This window comes from Solanum verrucosum, unplaced genomic scaffold (genome assembly GCF_900185275.1).
Source record: "Solanum verrucosum unplaced genomic scaffold, falcon-dt-bn FXZP01000208.1, whole genome shotgun sequence".
In the NCBI taxonomy this organism is placed as follows: Eukaryota; Viridiplantae; Streptophyta; class Magnoliopsida; order Solanales; family Solanaceae; genus Solanum; species Solanum verrucosum.
In genome coordinates this window covers 1,007,716-1,021,560 of record NW_026020329.1, presented here as the reverse complement: position 1 = coordinate 1,021,560, position 13,845 = coordinate 1,007,716, and the positions used below count along the sequence as shown (strand labels likewise).

The following is a 13,845-nucleotide window of genomic DNA, read 5'->3' as shown; positions in this document are numbered from 1 at the left end:
TATTAAAAGCTATTGACATAGTTTTTTTGTATATATTATCAGAAAAAGTTATAATTTTCTTGTTCTCCAAATCATAATTTGAAAAAATTACCTTTATAATTTAGAAACTTGTCACTGTTATTATTTTGAGAATGAGTAAAGTTAAAAATTAGTAAAGATTGAAAATGTGTGAAGTCTTATAATTTATTTGTACTTTAAATATGGATAAAACTATCTGATAGTAGTAGTATTAATGTTTTCATATATGCTTTGTAATAAGTGTTTTGTAGATGGCGGAGAAGTTGATTATGGAAGAAATTTTATCTGCTAGTGTATTGATGGAAAATATCAGTGATTATAGTGAGCTACTTAAGGGTAGTACATATCTACTATTGCATATTTCAAAGTAATTTGGACTTTCTTTGTTGTTGTTATTTTATTAATGTGTATGTGCTTAATGTTAACTTAATAAGTTAAAATACATAAGTATTGAAATCTAAAACAAATATAATAGTTATTGTAACAAACACAACAAAAAATCTAGTATATATATAAAATTAAAAAATGCAGTGTATGTCAAATTAGATTTTGGAATAATTCTTTATATACTACATTTGTGGCTTCATTACTTATTTGCCCATCTTCATCGTAAGTAAGTATTTTTAATCCCGTTCTATTTGTCACTCTGAAAAGAGCAATATAAAATTATCCATGCGTAAACAATGGCATCTTCAGAAATAAGCCCACATAGGATAAAGATTGTCCTTGACTCTTATTGATTGTCATAGTAAATGATATAGTTATAGGAAACTGTCTTCTTTGAAACTTAAAAGGAATTCTTGAATCTGAAGGTGTTAAAGTCATTCTTGGAATAAACATCTTCTGGCCAATCATCTGTCCAGATAAAACCTTTGCTTCAATTACTTGATTTCCATGTTTAGTAACAATCAATCTAATTCCATTACATAATCCTGCTGACTGATCAATATTTCTTAGTAACATCATTGGAACCCCAACCTTTGAAGTGATTGAATGATTTGGAACGCTAGAACATTTAATATTGTTCAAAAATTCAGGGGTGTGTACATGCTCTAAAGCTGAATAAGTATGATCAGACCTGCAAATTTTATCAGATCTTAAATATGATTTCTCAGGATTATGATTAAGGGTGATCATATACTGATTCGATTCAACCATATCAAGAGTTGGAGCAAGAATGGCTCTTTGTTGAAGGTATTCGATATCATTGCAATTAGTGATGAAATCTGGATAGGTACTTTCAACAATAGATGCTATTGGATTAGTATACTCATTTATTAGAAGATCATTTGGTATTAAAACTTTGTCTATTCCATCAATTGAACTTTCAATGCTACCATCCCCAACTTTCAAGATCCAATTAGAAAAATCTCTCAATTCTTTCAAACGTGTATCGTTCGCATTGCTTTGCAACCTCATATTCTTTGTTAGAGTCAATAGTTGACAATGTGGCCATAAATATGATGAATTTACAATTGCATTAACAATATCCTGTCTGGTACCTTTTGGGATAACGGGGATAGTGGATTGAGAAATTTGCTATTTTGATCATACTTTATCTACCAGATAAATGAAATTCAGCAGGAGGTTGTTTATGAGGAGCTTTACTCCACATATCACATAGTTTAAAAATAAGCTTTTGAAATATGTTGAGATAATTCATGACCCTTTTGGAAAAAGTTGCATACTATTTTGAAAACCCATTTAACCTTTAATTTCTTCAGCAACTTCATGATTTTGCTGTTAAAGTTTCTGAAGCCTAAGAAATTTGGTTCTAGCAGGTTTTGTGAAACTATGAGTAGAATTGTATGTGTTAAGGCAAGTAGTATTGCTCTTTTAGAGCTTGTCCATGAGATCAAAAATAAAAATCTTGATATTGAACATCCTGTATGACCCTTCAAAGGGGTAAATAAGGATATTTATGTGGTAAGTGGTGGCTCTGGAGGATTTGTTGTTGCACATCAAGTTTGTGAAGCAGAACTCAATGGTTGTTAAACATATATATTGGAAGAATGAAGATGAATTGCTTGTTGTTTGGTGAGTTTAAAAAACAGGGTTTTATTTATTGGACGTCATAATGGTGCAGTTTATATTGTTGGAACTTACTATAAGTGTGGATACTTAAGATACTTATAGGTGTTTTTTTTTTGTCAAATTTGAGCTTTAGCATATCTGATTTCTATTCTGAATATATCAACTCATAAATTGGGATGGATCCACCATATTGTTCGCCAAAGTGTCATCTTTTTTAACACAAGGGAATAAGGTATGTCTCTTAAATTGCACTCACGTATTTGTACAAATCGGCTAATAGTGTGTTGTTTACATTTTGTACGAAGTAAAGTTAAATTTAATGATCCTACTGTTACTAATGAATTTAAAAACATAAGTCACTTCATAGAAGAAAAAAATAAATAAAAAATAAATAAATATATATATATATAAATAAAGATAGATGATAGTTACAAGATATGTAAAAGATACAACTCCTTTAGACAACTCATCAGTAATAGAATGATGTTTTTGAGAACTTGTCTGGGGGAGCCTCTCATATTAATAATCACATGATGAAATCAATCTGCAAAAATATTCATAACATATAGTTTTGATATAATTTAGAATTATTATTAAACAAAAGAAGAATTAACTACCTTGCAAATGTTGAAGATACATGCCTAAGCAAAAATAAATAATTTTCTAACTTGTCTTTGAATTCATTAGGCTAAGGTAGATTAGGATTAATCCAGATTTTGGTTTGATACCAACAACTACGTACTGAGTAGTTTTCTGATGATTGATATTATACAATGTCAAAATATTTATACAAAATAAATTTGTATTTTAAAATTGTATTACTGAAGTTACAATGTTTAAACCTCTAAATTTGTGTGCCTTCATTAATTGACAAATCATAATCAAAGGTTCATCTGCAAATTTCGTCAAATGTGGTTGTATTTGATCCGCAAGTTCACCCCATAATGTTGTTGACAATCTATTTTTACTGTATTAATGGAATTTAATTACATTTTAATATATAAATGATAAATGAATATATATAATAATAAACTGAATTTAAAATAATTACTTATCATCTTCTAGAACAATATTGATAAAATAACTATTGTTATCTCCTTGCTGTATCTGTTGAATTAGTTGATATGAAACAACATGTCCAACAACATCTGCAAAGAAAATACATTAGTAATTTTGTAAATTTAAAAGCTAATGAATGGAATAACATATCATTATTACCCAAAAGCTCTGTCTCATCAACATTGTGATGAATTGTCAATTGGTCAAAGGTGCAGATATTGAATATATCTATGTGAAAAGAAGGATCTTAAATTTCCTTAACATTTGTAGTCAAAGTGAAGTTAAGCTTGTGTTTGTGTGTCGTTGTCTTAAATTTCATGATGTTTGGGGCAACCACAAAGTAATTCATCCGAAAAACATCAAGTTCATATAGAATTTCTCTGAAATGCTTAATTACAGACTTTCAAGTGATGCATGAATACAATCGTTCTGAAATAAAACAAAATATTGTTTTATGATAATTTATATCGAGTATATAAAAACTATTTGTATGAGTAGTACCTTTTCGTCCTGTAAAATCATCTCCAAAGAGTAAGGTATTTCTAATTTTAATTTGTCAGGAACTATCCACAATCGAATAACACAAACTTTCAAGTTCCAGTGCATTGATTTGGATGTAATTTCTAAGATTGTGTGAAATTGCAAAGCCATGTATATTATTGAATATCTCAGAACAATCGTCAAACAATGTAAAGGTATGTAAAGTTATTTCTGAAAGATATCTATATATAGTATGGGAATTTCAAGATGCAGTGAATAATTGTAGTTTAAGTTTCCTTGTTTATTGGATGGTTATTGAGAAGTTATAAAACTGCTTGTATTTTTATGTAAAAATATATTTATTGTTTGGTATAAATTTTAAATACAAAATAATGAAATATTAAGACTTCTTACGTATTATATATACTTATCATCTATCTTGAATAAAGGATTTATAACATATGATAGTTACAGGCTATACTCATCATCTATATTTATTAAATGATTTATTACATATGATGTTACAGGTGAATATTTTTGTATATATTAATTTAAAATTTATGCTTTTGTAATTAAAATAATATATTTGTAGATAGATGATGTAATAGTTAAATAATAATTTATTTTTGTTTATTTACAATGTCGTGTAACTACCTTAGAATTTATAATATATGATGTTACATGCAATACTCATTAGATAGATGATGTAATAGATAAATAATATTTATTTTTGTTTATTTACAATGTTATGTAACTACCGTAGAATTTATAGTATATGATGTTACAGGCGATACTCATCATCTCTCTTGATTAAATGGTTTATAACATATGATATTACAAGAGAATCTTTTGTATATATTCATTTAAAATTTAAGCTTTTGTAATTAAATTATGTATTTGTAGATAGAAGATGTAATAGTAAAATAATAATCTGTTTTTGTTTATTTAAAATATATTGTGTAACTACCGTAGAATCTATCAATTTGTAATTAATTATTTATATAAAATAAATTGTTTATTTACATTGTTGTGTAACTACCGTAGAATCTATCCAATTGTAATTACTTAAATAATTATTTATTACTGATTATTTAAAATAATTTAAAATTTAAAATTTTAAAAATTGTGATAATGACATATGTCATTTTTTCTTCTCCTTTTATATATAGATTTTTTTTGTTTATTTACAGTTGTGTAACTATCGTAGAATCTATCCAATTGTAATTATTTAAATAATTATTTATTACTAATTATTTAAAATGATTTAAAATTTAAAAATTTAAAAATTGTGGTAATGACATGTGTCATTTTTTCTTCTCCTTTTATATATAGATAGACTACCGTAGAATCTATCAATTTGTAATTAATTATTTATAATTTTTTTTTGTTTATTTACATTGTTTTGTAACTACCGTAGAATTTATCCAATTGTAATTATTTAAATAATTATTTATTACTGATTATTTAAAATGATTTAAAATTTAAAATTCTAAAAAATTGTGGTAATGACATGTGTCATTTTATCTTTTTCTTTTATATAGAAATAATATATATAAATAGAAAATAGATTTATTATTGATTATTTAAAATTATATATAGTTACCGTAGAATTAAATGGGTCTAAATATAAGTTTTGACATGTGTCTATATATTTAATTAATTATTGATTAATTTTATTTAAAATTTTGTGTAACTACCGTAGAGTTAATTGGGTCTAATAAATGTGTCTAATTGTAATTATTGACATGTGTCTATATTTATTTATTTAATTATTGACTATTTAAAATTAGTTAAATTTTAAAATTTTAAAAATTTGTGGTGTAGACATGTGTCATTCAAATTCTAATTATTGACATGTGTGTATATTTATTTATTTAATTATTGATTATTAATTATTTAAAATTCTGAAAATTTATGGTGTTGACATGTATCATTTCTCCTTTTATATATAGATAGATAACTGGCCATATAATTTTAGTTCTTTTTTTCTTTCAAATAAAAAAAATAAAAAATGATGTCTAGTGAGATTAAATATTAATTATATATAAGTTAAAAATATTCATCCTAAAATTTATGATAATGTTTCAACACCTTATTAGATTGATATTATTCATAATAATTTATTAAACCTAAAAATAGAGTAATTATTTAACAATAAATTTCATTGTAGTTTCATTTGTCCTTTTTATATTTTATGATTTTTAATTTTTGTATATATATTTTTAAGAAAATATTCCTCCTGGACTCCTAATTCTATATCCGTAGATTTCAATAAAAAAAAACTCCAATTAAATTATATAAAAAACATTCAAGTTTGCATATTTCCAAGTAAATCCCTAAAAAATATCAAATCAAATTTACAATAACAAAATCCCCTAGTAATTCTTCAAGTAATTCTTCAAGTAAGAAAATTCCCAAGTAAATTCATGGAACATGAATCCCCAGCTCCACATAAAAAATAATATTTCTAGATAAATTCCCAAGTAATTATTTCTAGTTAAATTTGCAAATAAGTTTATCTAGGAATTTTCTTGCTAGGAGATAAATAAATCCCTTTTTTCATTACTTGCGAATTTACCTATGAAAATGCTACTTGCAAATTATTTGCCCCAAATAATTCCCCAGTTAACAATTTTGCGAAAATAACGTCAAATTTACCCATCAATTTTTCTGGGAAACTATTTTTCGCATATAAAAAAATCTACAATTTAGGAATTTTGTATTTCTGCATAAAAATTGGTAGGAAATTTCTGCAGAAATAATCCCCAAGTAAAATGCGCAGGTAATCTACATTATTCTAATAGTATATATCATACCTTTTTTTGGGAACCCTCAATGAAATTTGCCGTCCTGTATGTGTATAATATCATACGAATTATACAGGAAGTATAAATTGAATTAGACCTGAGAAGGCACTGACATGGAAATCAACTACGTACTCTTACGGGTTTATCAGAAGCACCGTGTATATATTCACTTTTCTAATAAAATATTATTTTGAAGGAATCTATTTTTTTAATTTTGAAATCCTTTAATTAATATAAAGTGGAAAATACTTTGTTTTTAAACTCTTTTTATCAATTAAAATAAAATTAATGTAGTCAAATATGTTTTTTTTGCCAAATATATATACAATCCCTCTGACTTGTCATCAATTTTTATTTCGAAACTCCAAATGATTAGCCTGTATTGAAGCTGAACTAAAAATTAGAAAGTGAATATTTGAGTTAAATCGAAATAACGAAAAAAAAATACGCAATATTATAAAATTGAATATGTCGGACCTTTTTTAGTTTTATCAAAATGCTATGAATAGCTTATACTAAATAATATTTTTTGTTTTTAAATGACGTCAAAAATAAAAACGAAGGGTTAAAATGAAACACAATTAAAATGAAGTGTCAAAATAAAAGTTGATGACTAATTAAAGAGATTGTCTATGAATTTGGTCTTTCTAAAATTTCCATCTCTAATTATGTTTTGATGTAGCCAAAGTGTCCTACCAATTTGATATTGACCATTCTATCTATCCCTAATTACTTGTCCATTTTTTTCTTTTTTAGTTGTTCTTAATTACTTGTTCATTTTGACAAATCAAAAAGGACAATATTTTTTATATATATTATATCCTCAATTATTTACTTTGAATTAAAGTAAAACTTCTTGAAAATCTTAAGTTTTCTTATGTAATTTCATATTTAATAGGAGTAAAATAAGTGGACAAATAATTAGGGACATATAAGTATTAGTTTATTTATTTCATACATATATATTGGTTATTGGATGATAAAAGAAGTCACCGTCTAATATAAATGAGATAACAATTGGTTGAGAAAAAGACAAAAATAAAAAAATACAAGTAATTTTCATACGATGATAACAATAGAAGATGTATGAGATAGTTTTTCTGTTACGAAGAAAAGGTAAATGGGGATCAGGGCTACATCATCAAAACCACTCTTCTGCTACTCAAAACTTCTCTGCATTTCTGTTATCTACCTTTTCACCTCTCTCTTTTTAGTTCTTTACACTTCTTTTATTTCTCCAACAAATTGTCTATTCAGATATTCCCCTAATGATCCTATCCAAACACCTCTATTCCTTTACAATTCTTCTTATGGTGAACATAAACATGCCCTTCCTACTTTTCGTTCGTCTTGTAATTCCCCTGTTTATTTCTCAGGTATTTATAAAATTAAATTATCATTTTCGAATTCGTTCATCATCTTTTTGTTGTTTTGAGTAATGTGATTCTTTTTTGGTTAGATTATTGGAATGCTTTGAAGGAAATGAATGAATTCAGTGAGAATTCTACGTTTCTTGGTTCGCGAAACTTGAGGTATATTCAGGGGAATGCTGATAGTTTTGGTGGGAATTTCAGTATCAAAAAGAGGTTTTCTTATTTTGATCATCGTCGTCATGATGGAATTGAAGTTCCTTGTGGATTCTTCAAACGTTTTCCTATCACTAAATTTGGTTCGTGATCTGTATACTCAATTACACAAGATTTGCAATTTTTTATCTACATTTTTTTTTCCCTTTTGTGAATTCTGATTGTGGCTGTTGAAGATATAAATTCTTACTACTATGCTGGAATAATATCACCATTATATAATTACTAATGAAAAAAAATGAATCTTGGAGATGTTTCGAGGATCAGCTGATAACAATTCGTCCCTCTACCTCTCTCTACTTAAATATATACGACACTTTCATTTACGATGGTATTTGAACTAGTGATGTGTGTCAATCCACATATCACATGATGCGCTCTTACTACTAGACCAAAGAGGCAAAACTTGGAGGTGTTATTTTGAATGTTTTTAATTTGTATTTTTGAAAAAATTTCAGATAGGATTTCCATGGAAAATTGCAAGGGAATAGTGGTTATTTCAGCAATATTCAATGATCATGACAAAATCAGGCAACCAAAGGGACTTGGTAAAGATACACCCTACTCAGTATGCTTTTACATGTTTGTTGATGATGTGACACGCAAGGGACTTCAATATCACAACTTAATTTCAACAACATCATCAGAGGAGAATTCAGTGGGAGTGTGGAGAATTGTGAAGGTTGAAAAAGAAAATTTGTATGAGAATTCAGCAATGAATGGAGTTATTCCCAAATATTTAGTTCATAGGCTTTTCCCAAATTCTAAATATAGCATTTGGATAGATGCCAAAATACAGCTAGTTGTTGATCCATTCTTGTTGATTCACTCACTTGTTGTTATGGAAGATGTTGATATGGCTATTTCAAGACATCCTTTTTATGTCCATACAATGGAAGAAGCCATGGCAACTGCAAGATGGAAGAAATGGTGGGATGTTGATGGATTGATGAAACAAATGGAAACATATTGTGACAATGGCCTGCAACCATGGTCTCCAGAAAAGCCTTACCCTTCAGGTAATCATCTCGTAGTTTCTTGTCCTTCGATTTTTGTTATTATATGTTGATTCTTATACTTTGATTATCGTAATATATCGGTTTGTTATGCTTTAACTTTCGTTATTTTTTTTCTGGACTACTTTGCATAGTTATTCCTTGAGCCAAGGATCTATAATGAACAATCTCTTCACCTCTTAGGTCAGGGTAAGGTCTACATATATCCTATTCTCCTCAGACCCCACTTTGTTAGACTACACTAGGTATTTTTTTGTTGTTGAAATGAGATAGCTACTCCAAATATTACATACACACCACCCTTCTCGGATTCTTACTTGTAGAATTACACTGAATATATCGTTATTATTGTGATAGATATTAAAAAACATGATACTTTTCTAGTTTGGAAACAGTTCAACTTCAAATTTCATATTTATCCTTAGTAACATGTTTTCATAGTCATATGGAATTTTAATACTATGTTTAACGTCATAAAATTTTAAGAAAACTTTTTTTCTTTTTGAAACATTGTGTCCGTCAAATATAATCACATAAATTGCACTAATTGTTCAAGCTAGTAAAGATGTACGAATTTGCACTAATTGTTCTAGCTAGTAAAGATGTACGAATTTGCACTAATTGTTCAAGCTAAGTCCGGCATTTCTTAATGAGGATTACAAGTGGGGACGTTGAATAATGCATATTTTTGGAAAAGCATGAGTTGTCTGTGATACTTGGAGTTATATAACATTAAATAAGACACATTCCTCGTCTCCAACAAGAAAAAGGGAAAGTAAATAAAATATTGTTGTTAGGTGAACATCCATATTTTTTATTTAATTAAAGTCAGTTTCACATATTCAAATAGTTAATCCACTTTTAAGAAACAAGGTAGCAGTATTATTTTTAGTGTTAAACTCTCCCATCAAATAGTTTCTAGAAAGAAACAAAAGTTTGAGGTATATTTATTTATTTATTATAAATAAGTGAGGTACAATGGATTGTCACATTATGAGCAAAATCTCAACATCGATGATTTTTTGAATATATATACTGGATTATTGTCACTTTTCTTTCTTTGGAAGGTAGTTTAATGGTAGGGCCATCTTGTAAGCTCTTACCTAATTTTTCTCTCTCCCATAGTCACTATTCCAAAAAGTTTGATGAATTTTTTATTTAGATTGCTTCTTTAAGGGTATTCCTAATAAAAAGTGTGTTATTTTGATCATTGTACAAAGAAAAATGTATTAGTTTAACATGCTAGGGTGTGACTTTCTGGTTGAGAATTATGAGCTTTCAAGTTTAAATTTCAGCAAAGACAAAAATATTAGGTGATCTTAATTTTTATCTATCCTAATCTTGATGAACATATCTACCTAGTACATGTTATGTTGTTGTTTGGAAGCTGGTATCCCGTGAATAAATTTAGATACACGCAAGCTGGCCAAGAAGTCATAGTTTAAGCATAATTCTTGTCTAAAGCTAAATTCTTTATAGTTTGTGTCTGACTTTATTGCAAATTAGTCTTATTGAGATTCTTCTAGCCAATTTTATGGAAAACCTTCTTTTATGTTTATGTTTTTTTTCCCATGGTTCTTGCAGATGTACCAGATAGTGCAATAATCTTGAGGAAACATAGTGTGGCAACCAATTTATTCTCGTGCCTCTTATTTAATGAACTTGAAGGGTTTAATCCAAGGGACCAATTGCCCTTTGCATATGTGAGGGACTTAATGGACCCAAAACTAAAGCTGAACATGTTTGATGTGGAAGTATTTGAACAAGTGGCAGTTGAGTATAGGCACAGCCTTAAAAATGATGGGGTCAATAAACCAACAGTGATGCCCAAAAAGACAAAGAGGGCAAGTTCTAAATTCCTTGTGAATGGGACTAGTAGCAAGTGTGATAGCTACCTTTTGAAAATGTGGGGTGAATCCTAAGATTGATTTCATGTATTTTTTTTAAAGAGTTCACTTTATATACACTGATCATAAGAATTTTTCAACGCCAAGTTAGTAAGCGTCTGATCATAAATTTTAAAATTTTATCTTCCGATATTAATTTTGCCATGTAGTTTGGTGTGATTTTAAAAATTCAAGCATAAAATATTTTTAGATTCTCAAAAACTGGGTCAAACTAGTTTTCAAGGGTTTTTTTTTAGATTTTTGGGACTTCCACTCACATTTTTTTCTAATAATATATTTATCTCCTAAAAATATCAAATTTCATTAAAAGTAAGGGTAAATATGGAAAAAAAAAATCAAATATCCATGAACTTTGAACAATTCAATTATTTTAAATAATGAAAAAAACCTCAAAAATTAAATTAATATGGAATAGAGGGAATAAAGTCTTATAGTCAAATACTCATCCTAATCAATATTCTCTTAAGGGGCATATATATGAAAAATGTAACAAGTTTTTTAGGACAGAGGGAATAGTGATTACATTAAAAAATTTAAAGCATAACTAATATGATTAATTTAGTAAAGTAACCCTGTGACCACTAAATTTTCGTAGTTGAAATATATCAATTAAGACAAGAAAAATAGGCAAGTAATAATAAATTTTAATTTTAATAATTTGCGCGCCTCACCACTTTAAGACCATGATGACTTTATGGATGTGTTTGGTATGAAGGAAAATGTTTTCCTAGAAAATATTTTTTTATAACTTATTTTCTTATGTTTGGTTGGTGATTGAAAAATATTTTCCAGTCTATGATTGGGGAATGAAATATGTTTTTAGAAAATATATTTTATTTTTTCTAGAGTATGGAAAATACTTTTTAGAAAAAAGGTTTCTGATCTGGAAACCACCCCGATACTGGCAACTGATCTCGTACATGACCCTTACTCCCAACATGAGACCCGACATTCGAATTGGAACTCGACTCTGACCATGATCCGAATTGAGCTACGATCCCAAGAACCAATCCAGGACCTAACTCTGGCTTTCAATCTAAAGACCTAACATTTCAACTAGAATATGATACCGACACCCAAACTTGACCCCGACTCCAACCCGAGACCCGACCTCAACCAAGACCTGATCCCGACCTAAGACTCGATCCTAACTCCTGACCCCTCTAACTCAGGATCAAACTTTTGAATCGTAATTCGACCATGACACCCGACCCAATATCTGAACCCAACTCGAGATTTGACCCCGGTCTGACCTCGACTCCCAAACTCAATTTCTAATTCAGGATCCAACTTCAGAATAAAATGCTTTTGACACTCAACCCGACACTCGACTCTTACCCGACCCTAAATCTGATTCGATACCCAATCCGACCTCGACCATAACTCTGATACCCGACCTAAGATCAGACCTCGACTCAGTCTAATCAATATATAAAATACATAGACCTTACAAAAGAGGAAAAAGTAGTAAGTCTCTAGACAACAAGAGTTCACCACAATCCAAGTCTGCGATGTCCACGGGAGATCCAATGCTCAATGAGGGTGACTCATGCTAGGAATATATATATACTAACGATAATGTTTGATAGGTAAGTAGAAGTAAACAATCATTAATGACGGTGAAAAAGGCAAAAGCAACGAATCCATACCATACAAGTCAATAAATCACAAACAGACAGTAACACCAAGCTATGTAATGCACATGTCACCAATGCATGAATAAAGTAAGAAGTTTGAAATTGTCTTGCTGACCATCCTGTGGGATCCCGGGACAACTACAGAATCCGCCTCAGCTCATCTTTAGATGCAATAGTCATAAAATTTTGAATTCAGTCTGTGAACCATCATAACTTATCAACATATGTAGAATGCATATAGTGAAACCCGGAAATATCCAAAAAGGTCACAATATCAAATAACCTAGTACCTCTTTCACTAAAAAGTGGAAGAGTGCAAATTTAAAGAAAACCGCTCTCTTTTACTCCGATGGTAAATCCGAAAGGTTTAAAATAATAATCCTTTTAAGGCATAAAACCTCAAAAATAGAGCATTTCCTTTTAAGTACCCAATTTTTGTCAGTAAAATATTAACCCGCTCCCTCTGAGTTGAATACACGCGGAAAATTATTTCAAAACATTTGCAGGTCCCAAGTATATCTTTCACTTGTTTCAAAATACAAGCATGCCAAATGCAGATGTCATGTGCATGATTTCATACAAAAACATAATAAAGTCATTGTTGAAACCCAATTTTTACCGACCTATAACCCTTTCGGAAGTGCTATTCAATTAAATACGTATTTTAAAACATATTTACTTTTAGTACGTGTTTAAAATTTTATTCAATTTTGTCTTAAATAATAATATATTTTAGTATTGATAATTTACAAAATTATTTTAATTATTACTACTATTAGGGTATTTTATTATTATTAAATTATTATATTTATCAATTTTAAATTCAAAATAATTACTTTGCTTATTCATTTAAATGTTTTTAAAATTTAGGTGTGTTTATGCTTATATGAAAATACTTTAATATGTGAAGATTTTTATTAATTGAATGGCACTTCCCTAATTTTCCCTTATATCATTTAAATTTTAGTCTATTCTATTCCAATTTATTTAATTCGTAGCCTATCCTATTCAATTTCGTTTCAATTGTAACCACCTTTCCATTTCAATTCTAGCCAATTTTATTTCAATTTTAGCCATTCCAAGTCCAACCAATTCCAAATCAGATTCAAGAATCAATCTTAACCGTTCATCATTTGTGTCAATTCCAAGATCCTATCCTGGCCGTTCATTTTCATTGATCCAACGATCAAGATTGACCAACCTTTACTTTCATTTTTAATACCAAAAGACCCAAAATCCTAACATAATTCATTCTTCCTCTTTTCCCTTGTAGATCAGCCCCGCTAGACCCCCTCTCCCTC

The 13,845-nt window shown here is 28.7% G+C and overlaps 2 protein-coding genes across 2 annotated transcripts; one reads left to right on the top strand and one right to left on the bottom strand.

The window, feature by feature from the left end:
* Positions 1 to 684: 684 nt before the first annotated feature.
* Positions 685 to 1,437, bottom strand: LOC125836036 (uncharacterized). The gene has a single exon (XM_049515129.1). It carries the CDS (start codon positions 1,435 to 1,437, stop codon positions 685 to 687), a length of 753 nt encoding a protein of 250 aa, XP_049371086.1.
* Positions 1,438 to 7,466: 6,029 nt separating this feature from the next.
* LOC125835977 (probable hexosyltransferase MUCI70) lies at positions 7,467 to 10,968 on the top strand. The gene is made up of 4 exons (XM_049515071.1): positions 7,467 to 7,774; positions 7,858 to 8,067; positions 8,443 to 9,003; positions 10,585 to 10,968. Exons 1-4 carry the CDS (start codon positions 7,519 to 7,521, stop codon positions 10,920 to 10,922), a joined length of 1,365 nt encoding a protein of 454 aa, XP_049371028.1. The 5' UTR covers positions 7,467 to 7,518; the 3' UTR covers positions 10,923 to 10,968.
* The last annotated feature ends 2,877 nt before the right edge of the window (positions 10,969 to 13,845 follow it).

Coding starts and splice junctions, on each gene's coding strand:
- LOC125836036 (XM_049515129.1), bottom strand. CDS start 1,437: ATGAGGTTGCAAAGCAATGCGAACGATACACGTTTGAAAGAATTGAGA.
- LOC125835977 (XM_049515071.1), top strand. CDS start 7,519: ATGGGGATCAGGGCTACATCATCAAAACCACTCTTCTGCTACTCAAAA. Junction 7,775..7,857: donor TTCCCCTGTTTATTTCTCAG/GTATTTATAAAA, acceptor TTTTTTGGTTAG/ATTATTGGAATGCTTTGAAG. Junction 9,004..10,584: donor AGAAAAGCCTTACCCTTCAG/GTAATCATCTCG, acceptor TGGTTCTTGCAG/ATGTACCAGATAGTGCAATA.